At 33.7% G+C, this 13,002-nt stretch overlaps 1 protein-coding gene across 2 annotated transcripts in view; it reads left to right on the forward strand.

Annotated features, from left to right (window-relative positions):
• LOC145680890 (uncharacterized) overlaps positions 1-13,002 on the forward strand; it is a 134,422-nt gene that overhangs the window by 21,914 nt on the left and 99,506 nt on the right. For both annotated transcript variants that reach the window (XM_081752047.1, XM_081752048.1), the window contains exon 3: positions 1,131-1,277. In XM_081752047.1, coding sequence (XP_081608173.1) covers positions 1,131-1,277 — 147 coding nt within the window. The remainder of the gene's footprint in view (positions 1-1,130; positions 1,278-13,002) is intronic.

Consider the following 13,002-nt stretch of genomic DNA (forward strand, 5'->3'; position numbering starts at 1 on the left):
TTAATATTGAAAACAACATAAATAGAAATTTAAGATAGGTGACTCGATTAATCTTCATCAAGGATACCTATGCATTTCTTGTGTTTTTATCGTTGCATTGACATGTTAAACTTCCAAGAACCAAACATGTTGCGCATAGAATGTTTAAGTTAATTACATATTTGCATTATACCTTATAGTATACAACACGTTATTAAATATATTAACTAATCGATGTTGAATAATTCTATTTTTAATCTACTTTGTAAAATTTTGGTAACTTGTTTGTCGTTTGCGTCAGAGCATTTATGAATGAAATACATTAGATAAGAACATTTGCATTTAATTATTAACACCTCAACTTCCTTACCCGTCGTGTTTACTCTAATGAAGCTGATAGAATAGCTCACGCAGCTCATGATTTTTGTCTCTGAGGAACATAAAATAACATGTGGTTAATCACGAAGTGCTACATTAGATTGTGTGCGCGTAAATTTAGGGATTTCCTTGTTTTACTTCCGTACATGGCATTGTGTACTGATCTATTTGCAAATGGATACCATGTACGGAAGACAGCGCGTTTTCATCACATTTCAGGCTAAATAGCATAGATACACGATGTCAGTTTTGCTTCGAGATGATTGAAAACATGCTGAGCAGAGTGAAAAGAAGACCCGTTGGCACGTACTCTGCAGGGTGAACTGTGAGATTGTTTTCTGCAGCATATGTTCCTAGCCTTAGAAGTATTTCACATCCTAATCCTCTCGTTCTGGTCTTGCTCTTTTTGATGTTCCCTTCTTTCTTTTCAACATCATTTCGTTTCGTAATAAATTCATCTGATGACTTGTTAATCTGTCTCCATCTATATGGCAACGTAGAATTTCCGACATTTGGATATCTTCTTCCTTTTTCGTGAATTTTGCTAATTCTTCTTCTTCTTCTTCTTCTTCTTCTTCTTCTTCTATTATTATTATTATTATTATTATTATTATTGCCAATCAAAAAAGTTCTCCGAGTTTATTTGTTTAATGTTTTATGTGTATGCATTAGAATATCATGTAAGTACTGAATAATAAAATAGATATTTTGAATTAAATTAGTGATATGATAATATTTTGATAAGTTGCTTTTGTTTCACGTTTATATTTCAGTAAGTTCTGGCAGATCGAGTAGTATCGAACCAAAACCATCGACTTCAGGAACGTCCCGAAAATCTCGTGGCAGAAAGAAAAAGAATGATGTGAAACAAGTACCTGTCACGGACGAAGAATTGGAATATTACCAAAAGTTGTTTCCTGGTAAGTGATATGAGTTGTATGAGAAAACAAAATTATTTTAATTCATTTTTAAAGTATGATTTATAACAAAACTGCTGAAACACCATCCTAGCAGTTTTAATTTCTTTCTCCTTTAGTAGCATGAATATTTGAACTCGACTGTTGAAGCGCTAATCATTAAACTTTTGATTTAAAACATGGTATAGTTCGCTTCACATAAGTTGGCTAGTTCAGAAAAAATGTTATACAGTAGAAGTAAAATACTGACGCACTCCTTTCCACAAAGGATTTGCGCACTGTTGTTGACAGTGCGAGCAAATACACTTTTCCGTCAAGATTGAAGGAGTAGAAACAAAGAAAATGCGACTGAGGAAAGACTTCCCAATTCAATTCATCTAGAAAAATGAATGGCTTGAAATATTTTTAGAAAAATGAACGGTAGAAATGCAACATTCAGGGGTAACTTCAGTTGAATATTCAGTTGGACTAACCTTGACACACGTTTGTTACTGAGTAATTGCCGAAATTTTCAACGGAAAATCTCATCCTCCTCAGCGGCAGTCTCTTAAAGCATCTACAGCAAATTCATCACTTTATACGGGATTTATCATTGTTGCATTAAAACAAAAAAGTTTCTTCTAGTAATAAATATATATACCATAAGACGGGGTTACGTTGCACAAGTTTTAAGCCATTTTAAAGAAAATCGCATGTAACTTACAAACGTAATGATTTAGAACACGAGCTAGATATATAAGAAAAACATTAATGCAAGTTCATTAGTAAACATTCAGTATAGCAATAGTTATTGAAATATAAACTTCGGTACAAAGTAACCCTATAGCTGGGGTTACTTTGCACAACATACAAAACTGTATGTTCGACATACGAACATAACGTTTCTGTGCAATGTTTTCTCTTCAGTATTTATACATTTTATTTTCTACACAAAACTGCATGCAATCTACAAATATTGATATTAGAATGATGCTACTGGTATTAATACTTAGTTTGAATTATCGATATTTGTAAAGAAAATTATGTATTTTCTGCTACCGGTACAGGAACCGCATTCTAATAGTTTAGCATGTGTCCCACAAAAATACCAACTCAGGAACAGAAAAAAAATCCCCGTGAACTGATTTACCTTGGTTGTTCCTTATGTCCAAGAATATCATCCCAACTGTAATTAGTGGGAGATTACGGACTTTCAGGCTAAAACCCACCCAAATTGCATGATTTCTTTTTTAAAAAAAAATCTAATGTTAGTCATTCTTATGCGTATAAGCTGAATCTCCCCCCCCCCCCGAAAAAAGTAGTCATTTCAAAACAAAAAAAAGTATTTGTGATTGAAGCCTCTCCCAAACTACTTTTCTGGATCCACCACTGTTCATAATTTATTTTTCAACAAGAAATTCATTCCAGCATCTTCCTAAATAGGGAATTTACCTAAATTTAGAATGCAGGAGGTTCCAGTAGTAATTTTTTCCTATCTAAGCGGTATTTTGGACCGGTGCAAAGTAACCCCGAGTGGAGACTGAAACTTCCTTCTCCCAGTTTTCCTTTTTTATGACTTTAAAACGTTTCACGTTTCAATTTCAACTATTGCATCGAAGATCCATTATACACAGTAGTATTCTACGAAACTGACTTAACTTTGACGGAAAATCTCGTACGTGATATCTTTCAAATTTTGGCGCCTTTACAGTGACTGCTTTCCATACCTCTACAACAATGAACCCTCTCGGTAATTAGAACTGATGTTCATTGCCAGCATTATAGCCAAAATACAATTAGACATTCTATCTTACGGTGCCAGTTGAAACTTCCTCTTTTCTGTTCATGGTTTTGCCGATAGAGGATTGTGAAACTCTTCATATTTTGTGCAAAGTAACCCCGTCTTACGGTATATAAATACCTTGATATTAACAGAACAAAAGTTGCACTCTTATGTGTTACTGATAATATCGAATTATTATAACATAATGGTTAACTTTTCGAAATCAAGCATTATTAGCTTACTTAAAAATAGTAATGTGTGGATATTTGATATGTATACAATAGTACCGTAGTACATGTATGTGTGCTGTTATTATTATTATTGTTTATATTATTATTATTGTTTATATTATTATTATTATTGTTTATATTATTATTATCGAGCTTTGAGATATAAGTATGAATCTGGTACTAGTTTAAACACCCAGGATGAAATTCTGTAGAAGCCACTGATATATATATAGTATAATTGTATCTGCTTGACATTTTGTTTACACGGGTTATTCATGTGTCGAGGCCGGTTAGTTGGTTGGTTTAGGGTTTAACGTCCCTCTTAGCACCTACGCTGTATGAGGCATGGGTTTAGAGTTTAACGTACCTTTCGAGCCACATGAACTAACCCCGGCAACCAAGCCCGGAATTTGTATATAGTCGCAAGGCAGCTCTGTGCCAATATTGAGTGTATATATGCTTGTATGCCAATACACTGAGTGTATTGAGTGTGTGCAGTAGTTAAACGCTGGATACTCCTACTTGCGACATAACAGGCGTAGTCGCATCGAACTTATTTGTATAAAATAATCTGGCATAAGTGTCCTTGTAGCAGCTAGTGACTTGCAGGTTCGAGCTTTAGGTGCTAATCAGCCACAGCCCCATGTTTTAAAAACTAGCGCAGAAATAAAAGAATCGTAATTTATTTGTATAATTTCCTAGAGAACACAAAATACTACTTACTAAACTAACCAATGTTTTCGAGGTGGTCTTCTTTCATGCTTAATTTGCCATATAAGTCAGAAGTTGTATTTTCTAAGTACTAAATAATTACCTAAGGAAATTTGAGGATCATTTTCTGCTTTCGTAAATTTGGAAGAATGTAAGAAAGAGGGACCGCAACTGATAAGCATCCAAACATCGTAATTTAACAAGGCAGAAATATATTCCAAGTCAACTGTTCGTTTATCTTCCATTGCCCGATTGAACATTGCTTTCGTCTTTTTAATCAGTAGGTCCACGTCTCATATAGCCTCGCTGCTGAACGGGACGCTGAACTCAAAATCAGCTCAACAATTAACTTGCGAAATTTGCTGCAGGTTGATTAGTGTGTTGTAAATTTCCCAGATTTTAATTTTTTTATTGTTCATTTTAACCTGAGACGAAACAATCTTAAAAATCATCTCTTATACGCATCTCCATCTTAATGAGTTACTTTCAGTTTTATTGATTAAAATTTAACCCTCCATTTTCAGTATTGATACGTTAGACAAGACATACAGTTTAAACTGCGATTCGAGTTCTATTTATCTTTTTTTTATTTGAGTAATGTCATATCTCAAGTCATACCATTGACACGAAAAACACCTGTAGAGATTACTGTACTGCTTAAAATGACCTAGTTGTGGGAAGTTGTTAAAAAAATGTTTTCATCTCTTATAACATTTCACCAATGGTTTTTGGTAGTTATAATTACAGCAAGTTCTCGCAATTGCATAATTTTAAACAATGTTGCAAGCTTAACCAGTGTTGATCATATCTCCGAAACGGATTGAGATATCATTGCTGTAAATGGCATTGTGATCGTTACCTTTATTATAAACTATCTCTGTGATTGGATGTAGTACGTATCCAAGCAGTTTTTAAAAATAAAATCTCTTGAAGGAAATAAAACTCTCAATCCCTTGTAACTTTTTCCTATTGCTAGAAGTGCGTCATATCACGATCATAAACATTAAAATACTTCCGATGTGCATTGACACGTCCGTCTCACTTGCCTTATTACTATTTGGAGGCTTCCAAAATTTGGATGTTCACGGATGTTTGTGATTCTATAGCGTCCTAATTTGTAGCACTGAATAATAAATGTGCTTTGATAAGTTTCGTTTATCATGCAGATTTGAAATAAGTAATAAAGTGACGCAGTACCATTAAAAATAAATAAATAACTTACTGTTGGGTTGGCAACACGGAAAATCGAGTAGAATTACTGAGTACGTCAAACAGTGATGTCCCCTTGTTGATATTTGGATGTTACAAAATTTCATTGAACTTTATTTTTTAAGTTAAAAGTTATAAGGCCGTTTCAAGATACATGGTCTGCACTGTATGCTAACTGCATATGAAATGTTCTTTTCTTCTGTCGATGTTGTTTTACAGTACTTTCTCGTATTCCTCTGCTAATGTTTTACTATCTATTTATTATGCTTTATTGTATTAACAAGGCCAGACTACGCGATAGAGAGTTGGAGGCCTTTCTGCAAAACCCAAAAATGGGTACCTGTAATTAATGGTAGTTTCTTGTTCTCTTTAATAGCATTATTTCTAGAACCGTCATACTCCTGGGAACCCACACCACGTAGCTTCGGATTCTTATTCCTCTCGTTATCATTACAGCATATTTTCAAGGGTTAACTTCATATACAATGTTAGTCGAAAAATAAGCCGCACCCAAAAAATTAAAGGTGCCGTGTAAAAGATGATATTGGAATGTAGGGCGAGGGAAGAAAAGAAATCACGAGTAATCACTTACTAGGAGATTCTGGGAAATACAATTAAGTAGGTACATAATTTGTTTCATAACAAATTAGAGATGCAAGGGCTCGAAAAAAACGGCTTTTTTGAAAAAAAAAAATGTTTTTTCTCCTTGGAAAATTTTGGGCTTTTTTCAAAATTCTGCTTTAAATTGATAAAGCAGATTTTGTTTCGCTTCTCTATAACACAAAAAGTCATTTAATTAGTGGTTGATGCCGACAGTAATATAAAACCTCTAAAATAAACCATGAATTTCGAAAAGATATTTCAAACAATTCTACTTCTCAACATATTTATATTATGAATTCCAAAGGATTAACCATTCTATATAATAAAATTTTTTAACCTCCTATATACAAAAGCAAGCAGGGTTGGCAAGAACCATGGTTGTTTTTGAAAATGCCAAAAACCCGTTTTGGGAGGGGGAGTTTAACGGTTTTTTTGGTTTAAACCAGGTTTTTTTTGGGGGGGTTTAGATATTTTGTTTTATGTATTTATATTACATATTGACAGCAATAAGTTTGTTTCGCCTTGGTGTTATTATGCAACAACGGGGTCATTCTGGAAGAGGTCACATAAGCTTAAAGAAGTCCGGTCAGTAAATTTCTTAAATTGGGAAACTCCCGCCCTAGCCATCGGGAAAATCCCGTCATTACTCTACATGTAAAACAATGACGGAAAAATCCTATTATTGCTTTGCATGTAAAATTTAAAGGTTAACGTATCATAATCAGTACGCTAAAACTGAGGTATTAAATTACAAATTTAGTACGTATATATCATTGAAAGCCCAATCCAAGCTAATGTTGGGAGCTACGTAGGCAATCGATAAATTTTGCCAATTTCTATCAATATATTTAAGCAACCTTGACTTCTTTATAAAACAACGGGTATTCAAGCATGCAGAAATATACAATTTGGTTTCGTTTCGTATGTTCAGGCTTAACATCCTTACGTAATACCGAGGTTATCAAGAAGAAGACTTTCACTTAAAGTTACATCCGAACTGCTACTTTGTTTACGTATGAAAGAAGGGTTGTGGTTCGACCGAGAATTGAACATAGGACACCTTGATTAAAAGGTGAAAAGGAAATAAAACTAATGCAGATGGTTTGATGTGTGGAAACGTCACCATGAAGTTCCACGATTCGCATTTTTCGTTCTTTTTCTTTTTTTTTGGTTTAAACCAGTTGTTTATTTTTTTTAAAAAGAAAAAAAAAAAAACACCTGGTATAAACCAGCCAACTCGAAAAGTAAATACTTTAAAAAAATACACAAATAACTAGCAAAATTCTATGTAGTATTTTTACTTCAAGGTATTCCATACCCTGTTTTTGGAACAAAATTAAAATAAAACATAAGAGAAATACTTAGATTTATTTATATGATACACTTAAAGGCTGCACATCTAGAGCTTTTGGTTCTGTATATTCTTGAAATTCTACAGTTTTATATAACCACCATTACGGTTTATTCAGTCCTCAAGTTTTCTGATTTTTTCACAAGAGGGATTCAACATATGAAGGGTGTGAGGCAAGAACATGGTAACCCACAATTTTACTATTTTAAGAAATTACGAGATTTTCTGCTGCACAATCCATTTTGAAAGTCTGAAAGCTGATTTTTCACGTAAGACTATACATGAACGACAGTGTTCGAAGTAGGGAAAAAAGCAGAGGCGGTATGTTTTACTATGATTTTGACTCAACATATACCGGCTATTTAAATATTGTCTTGATCACTGTAAAAACAGAGACGGCATGTTCTCATTACTGAATAACCAGAGGCGGTATGGCATACCACCGCATACCGTCTCACTTCGACTACTGATGAAGGATTAAACGACGGCGACGCGGTATGCGTTGTTGTCTATCGGGTGCTGCATAACTCAACAATTGAAAATTTGTTGGTTACCATGCTTTTGGCTCACACCCTTCATATCATTACAGAACTCTCCCCCTCCCCCACCATCACCAAAAAAGCAGGACTACGGAATATATTTAAGTTAAGATAAATACAAATGCACAACAAACATGACTTGAGTGGAGCTTTTGCGCTTCTATCGGGAAGTCCGGGATTCAACCCAGCATTTGACCATTCTGACAAAGCTTTTCTTCATTCAATCTGTGAAGTAGAAATAGTGCGTGTACTGTGAGTTGGCCGACTTCCTTTCTTATTGTTTTTAAATCGTTATTATTACTAATTACCAGCACTGATGGTTTTGCGAAGATTAGGAAGGGGGGGGGGGCGGTCTTTCGGACTGAAGCCTGTTCCCCAAAATTACGGAATGTCTAAAACAAACGAAATATCTATTAGTTATGCCTTTACTGATAAACTTTAAGCTCCCGTCAAATAAAAATTATGAATGTTTAGAAAAACTAAACATTAGTAAGAAAAACCTCTCCCAATATACTTTTCTAAATCCGCCACTGATTCTTAGTATAAAATGATCTTCAAGGTTGTATCCGAAAGATTATCGCTAAATATATAAACGAAACGAAATATTAGTTATGCCTGCACTCATAAACTTCAAGCTCCTCCCAAATAAAATTAGGACATTTTAGAAAACGAAACAATCAGAGAAACCCCTCCCAAAATACTTTTCTAAATCCGCTACTGATTATTTGTATAAATTAGTATTCAAAATTGTATCCGGAAAATTATTGCTAAATCGTTGCACAGCTCGTATAACAGAAATGTGGAAGTACGGTTTGACGGATATATAGAAAAACATGTTTAACTTTTGCGCTGAAAGCTAGAGTACCTGTACTAAGCTCTTAGAAATGAAACACGGATGACAAACTAAAATGATCTAGAGAAGAAAAAAATTGTCGATAACTCAAAAGTTAAGATAAAGTTAAATAGCCTCTAAAATTGCCCTCAAATACTACATTCTTCATGTTAGCTTTAGTTCGTAAAACATGTGCTCCATCCATCTTGATGGTGAATTTCAGAGCGAAATATGGCATTTAGGTCATGGAATTCTTATATAACTATAGAATATACTATAGGAAAGCTATTTAGATAGAAAAATCATGAAAATGAAAAAAGCCAAAATTTTCAAAATTCTCGTTTTTTCCCCCAAAATCCCGGCTTTTTATGTAAAAAAAAAAAAAAAAAAGATTCAAAAAAGCCGGCTTTTTCGCATCTCTATAACAAATACAGTATCATATTGAAAATGGAGGTTGCATTGCGTGATATAACTGCTGTAAAGATAACTTTCTGTTAACTACAACATTGATTCCGAACATGTTTTAACCGATGACACATTTCACTGAACACCCAGGACATGGCGACACACTTACTTGATTTTTTAAAAAATTATTATTAATATAAATTATAATAATGTAAACCTATAAGTTTCTGTAAAGTAGCGGCTGTATGTAGTACTGAGCATTCTTGCTGCCGCTGTAGGTGTTGACTGGTATAATCCGTCTGAAAATCCAGTTTAAGTATTTTCACACTCCGACATACCCTAAGGGACTGCGTGAAACACTAATGTGTTGCGACAGACCGATTAGAAACCACTAAACTACGAGCACAATATTTGCTAGGCGCGAAATTTGTCTATTCACCGCCATCGCCTGTCACTACTGACTTCACTTCTGGTACTCACTCCATCACTTACTACATTATCGTTATTTCCAAATGAAAAATTGGCACATTTTTATCAGCATACGATATGACATATTTTTTTTATAAGTCACATCCTAATTTTTCACAACTGACATTTGGATAAAGTGCCTCCCTTATGTTTGTATGTTACTTGTAAAAACTTGTCACAGCACAAACAATTTCAGGATTTTCTTCTCATTTTAAGAGCCTTTTGATGCATTACTGTTTTTTAAATAAATAATAAAGGGCTTTTATGCGAATTTTCTAAATGAAAGTACGCGAAATTTCCAGTACGTACTATAATACTTTGAAGACAAGGTTGTATCTTTAGAGTTGTGATTTCTGTCCATTGTAGTTTGATTCGTCAGTCTTATTCATTTTCTCGTAATTTTTACTTTTTTCCGTTTCTTACCTTCGACTTCGTTTGGTGTTTTCGGTATCATTGGGCACTTAAGTATATTTGTTTTGATATCCCAAACATATCGAAAGTCGGTATGTAAATCTCAATACAGAATACCTTTAACTTACATGACAGCCATTCAATATATGGCATATTATCGGGTTGCCACTGTATGGTAGACAGTTTAATCAGAAGCATCATTTAATGACTTAAAATAGCTAGTTTATATCGTTTGTCTTTTAATTCCTATACGTAATGTGTAAGTAATGTGCTTTACAATTTTGTATAAGTATGGGAAGAAATCCTAGTACGGCGGTATTTCCATATAGACGACTTTGAAATATTCATTCACCTATTATAGTCCGCCCTTCCACGACCGTACAGTGGGGGTGTTTCGGGCGAAAAGTTGGCCAAAATTAGAAATGAAAAATCTTAACAGATGTCATGATGTAAATTAAACCTTGTTACATCTTAATTCAATAAACCAGTTATGACATGACATCCATTCCTTTCAATTCATATCCATAGGGAAGCTGTATTAATATCAATTATTTAGTCGTTGTGGGGACTATACATCTTTCTGCATACCATTTGCCAAGCAGGGACAGTTTGTGATTTTATTGTAAGTGCTTTGTTTCTTGTAGAGTAGAATTATTTGATGGAATTACCAGGATATGTAGTACATTTTATAATTAGACTCATGTATTCGAATTTAAATATATCTAAATAGTAGAATCGTAATGCAGACTTTTATAAACAATAGTATTTTAGTCATTGTTAGTATGTGTCAGAAAGAGATTATTGCTTTAACTGTAATATGGATCTTAATCAAAATATTAAGAGATCTTTTTTTTTTTCAATAAAAAATCGGAAATTTAAATATTATAGAAATTACCCATTTTTTCCCCTTTAGGATTAGAATTTTCGATAATGTTGCTATGTTAAAACACTACATGTATTTTAGTGTTTGTGCTCAGTTTCATCTTTCTAAGTTCGGGGATTGGTGTTATACACTATTCTTGTCAAAATATTTAAATCATTTTTACCCCCCCCCCCCTCCTCCTTAGGATATGTATTTCGAAAAACTCTTCCGTATTGCTTTCGTGCCAAAAGGATATTTTTGTTCAAAAAGCTTTGGAAAAAAAAAGCTTGTATAGACGTTTTTGAAAAGAAGAAAATCTATGTTAGATCGTAGTTTTCGATAATTTCGCTCCTAAAGGAAAAAAGGGGGGGGGGACAATTTCAGTATTCAAGCAATTTGTACAGTATTCAAATTGCCAATTTTATATTCAGTATTAAATCTTATTCTTCCCGTGCAAAAAAAAGAACGAGCACTTCTGCTAGTATCCCTATATTTACCCAACGAAATCATGTTCAAAATAAGCTGCTAAGTTTAAAATAGGGTCATTAGGTGCGGAAAATATTTCTTTAATACTTTGCTTAAGATACATAATATGTTTTGAAGGAGTAATTCCGTTTTCTTACACAGACATTGTGACCAGGGTTCCCACTCGCCTGGAAAACCTGGAATAGTCAGGGAATCCAGCTTAGCACTAAAACGTCGTGCGGAAAAGTCAGGGAATTTCATAACTTATTGTTTAATTTTCATTTAGCTGCAGCAGGCATTTCTTATGTAATGACAAATGCTTGAAAAACCTTGCAACTCTTGTTACTGGAGTCAGTGGTTTAATATTTCCACTACAATATATATATATATATATATATATAATAGGGCATTTCCTGGGTTAATGCATGAATGTGTTTGACTTCTGCATTTCTAATGTTGAGCTATAACCACATGTCTTCAACGCAAGCCCATGTGGCAAAACACCAGTACACCCGATTTCTTTCATATACTTAAGTCCATCAGCACCTCAAGGAATTTTCTCTTGAAAATGATAATCTTTGTCAAATGTACGCAAACATATTAACAGACAACAAAGAATATAAGGAATTGTGATCTGTCGTGAAATTAACAATTTCGCATGGCAACGCAAATGTTGAAAGTGGATTTTCTATTAAGAAAGACATACTAGTGGAAAATTTGCATGAAGAGACAGTTGTGGCTGAAAGAATGGCGTATGACTCAGTTTATGTAGAGGGTGGTCCGTTAAAAGTGAACGTGACCAACAAGATGCTTCAATATGTATGTTGCTCCCACTCAAGATATACAGATGCATTACAGAAAAAGAAAAGTGAACAATCAGATGAACATAGAAAGAGACTGCAGAAGAGACACGTTCAATCTCAAATAAGAGAATTGAAGCTAAGAAGTCCAAGGTTATTACAACATTATCTCACGAGGAGGCAGACAATTATCAGACTTGCGAAAATTTTTGTAATTATGTATCATCAGTGCAGAAAGCTCTCTTGACAGACAGAAAATATATATCTGTAGTAAGTCTTACAAATAGTCAAACTGATGATAAAATGTTTTAATTTCTGAATCCGCCTATTAACAACTTTAACGATTGTAAATGTTTACCATAATTACTTCTGTGAAAAGGAAAAATAGTAGAATGCTTGTAGCAATAAATAAAAATAAACAGCCATACCCCATCCAGGGTGAAAAGTGAAGTCTGGCTCAGATTGAAAATGTTGAGCACTTTCATAAATCCATTGGCAACATTATTGACCAGAAAATGTACATAAATAGCGGTTTTTTTTTTTTTTTTTTTTTTTTTTTTTTTTTTTTTTTTTTACCAGATTTCACTTTTTGCCTTATCCGGCTATTTGGTAAGGGGCATTTCATAATTAAAAACGTTTTCTTTTCCTTCATGTGCAAATTCTATTTTTCTATGCACCGATACAAATATGTGCTACAAAATGTACCTGGAAATTTCTGAGAAGTGACTTGGAAAACCTGGAAAAGTCAGGGAATTTGATCTTGGAAAATGAGTGGGAACCCTGGTGACTGAAACAAAATTGTTTACATTTTTTTTTTTTTTTTACATATGCTAAATTTATTAGAGAAAAGGGATAAATATAAACGTGCAATGCATGATATCAATCATAAAATGTAGTACATAACCTGATCTTTTAGTTGCATTGCAAGTAACTTTGTCCCATAAGAAACAAAACACTTAAAATATCACAAACTGTCGTCTTTTGGGAAGCGCTGAGCGAAAGATAGATTGATTTTCACATTATTTCTCGTTAACAAAATTCAGTCCAACCATGAAATCACGTAAATAACTTTCAGTGCTC

Source organism: Thermobia domestica, chromosome 3 (assembly GCF_964235325.1).
Source record: "Thermobia domestica chromosome 3, izTheDome1.hap1.1, whole genome shotgun sequence".
Taxonomy (NCBI): domain Eukaryota; kingdom Metazoa; phylum Arthropoda; class Insecta; order Zygentoma; family Lepismatidae; genus Thermobia; species Thermobia domestica.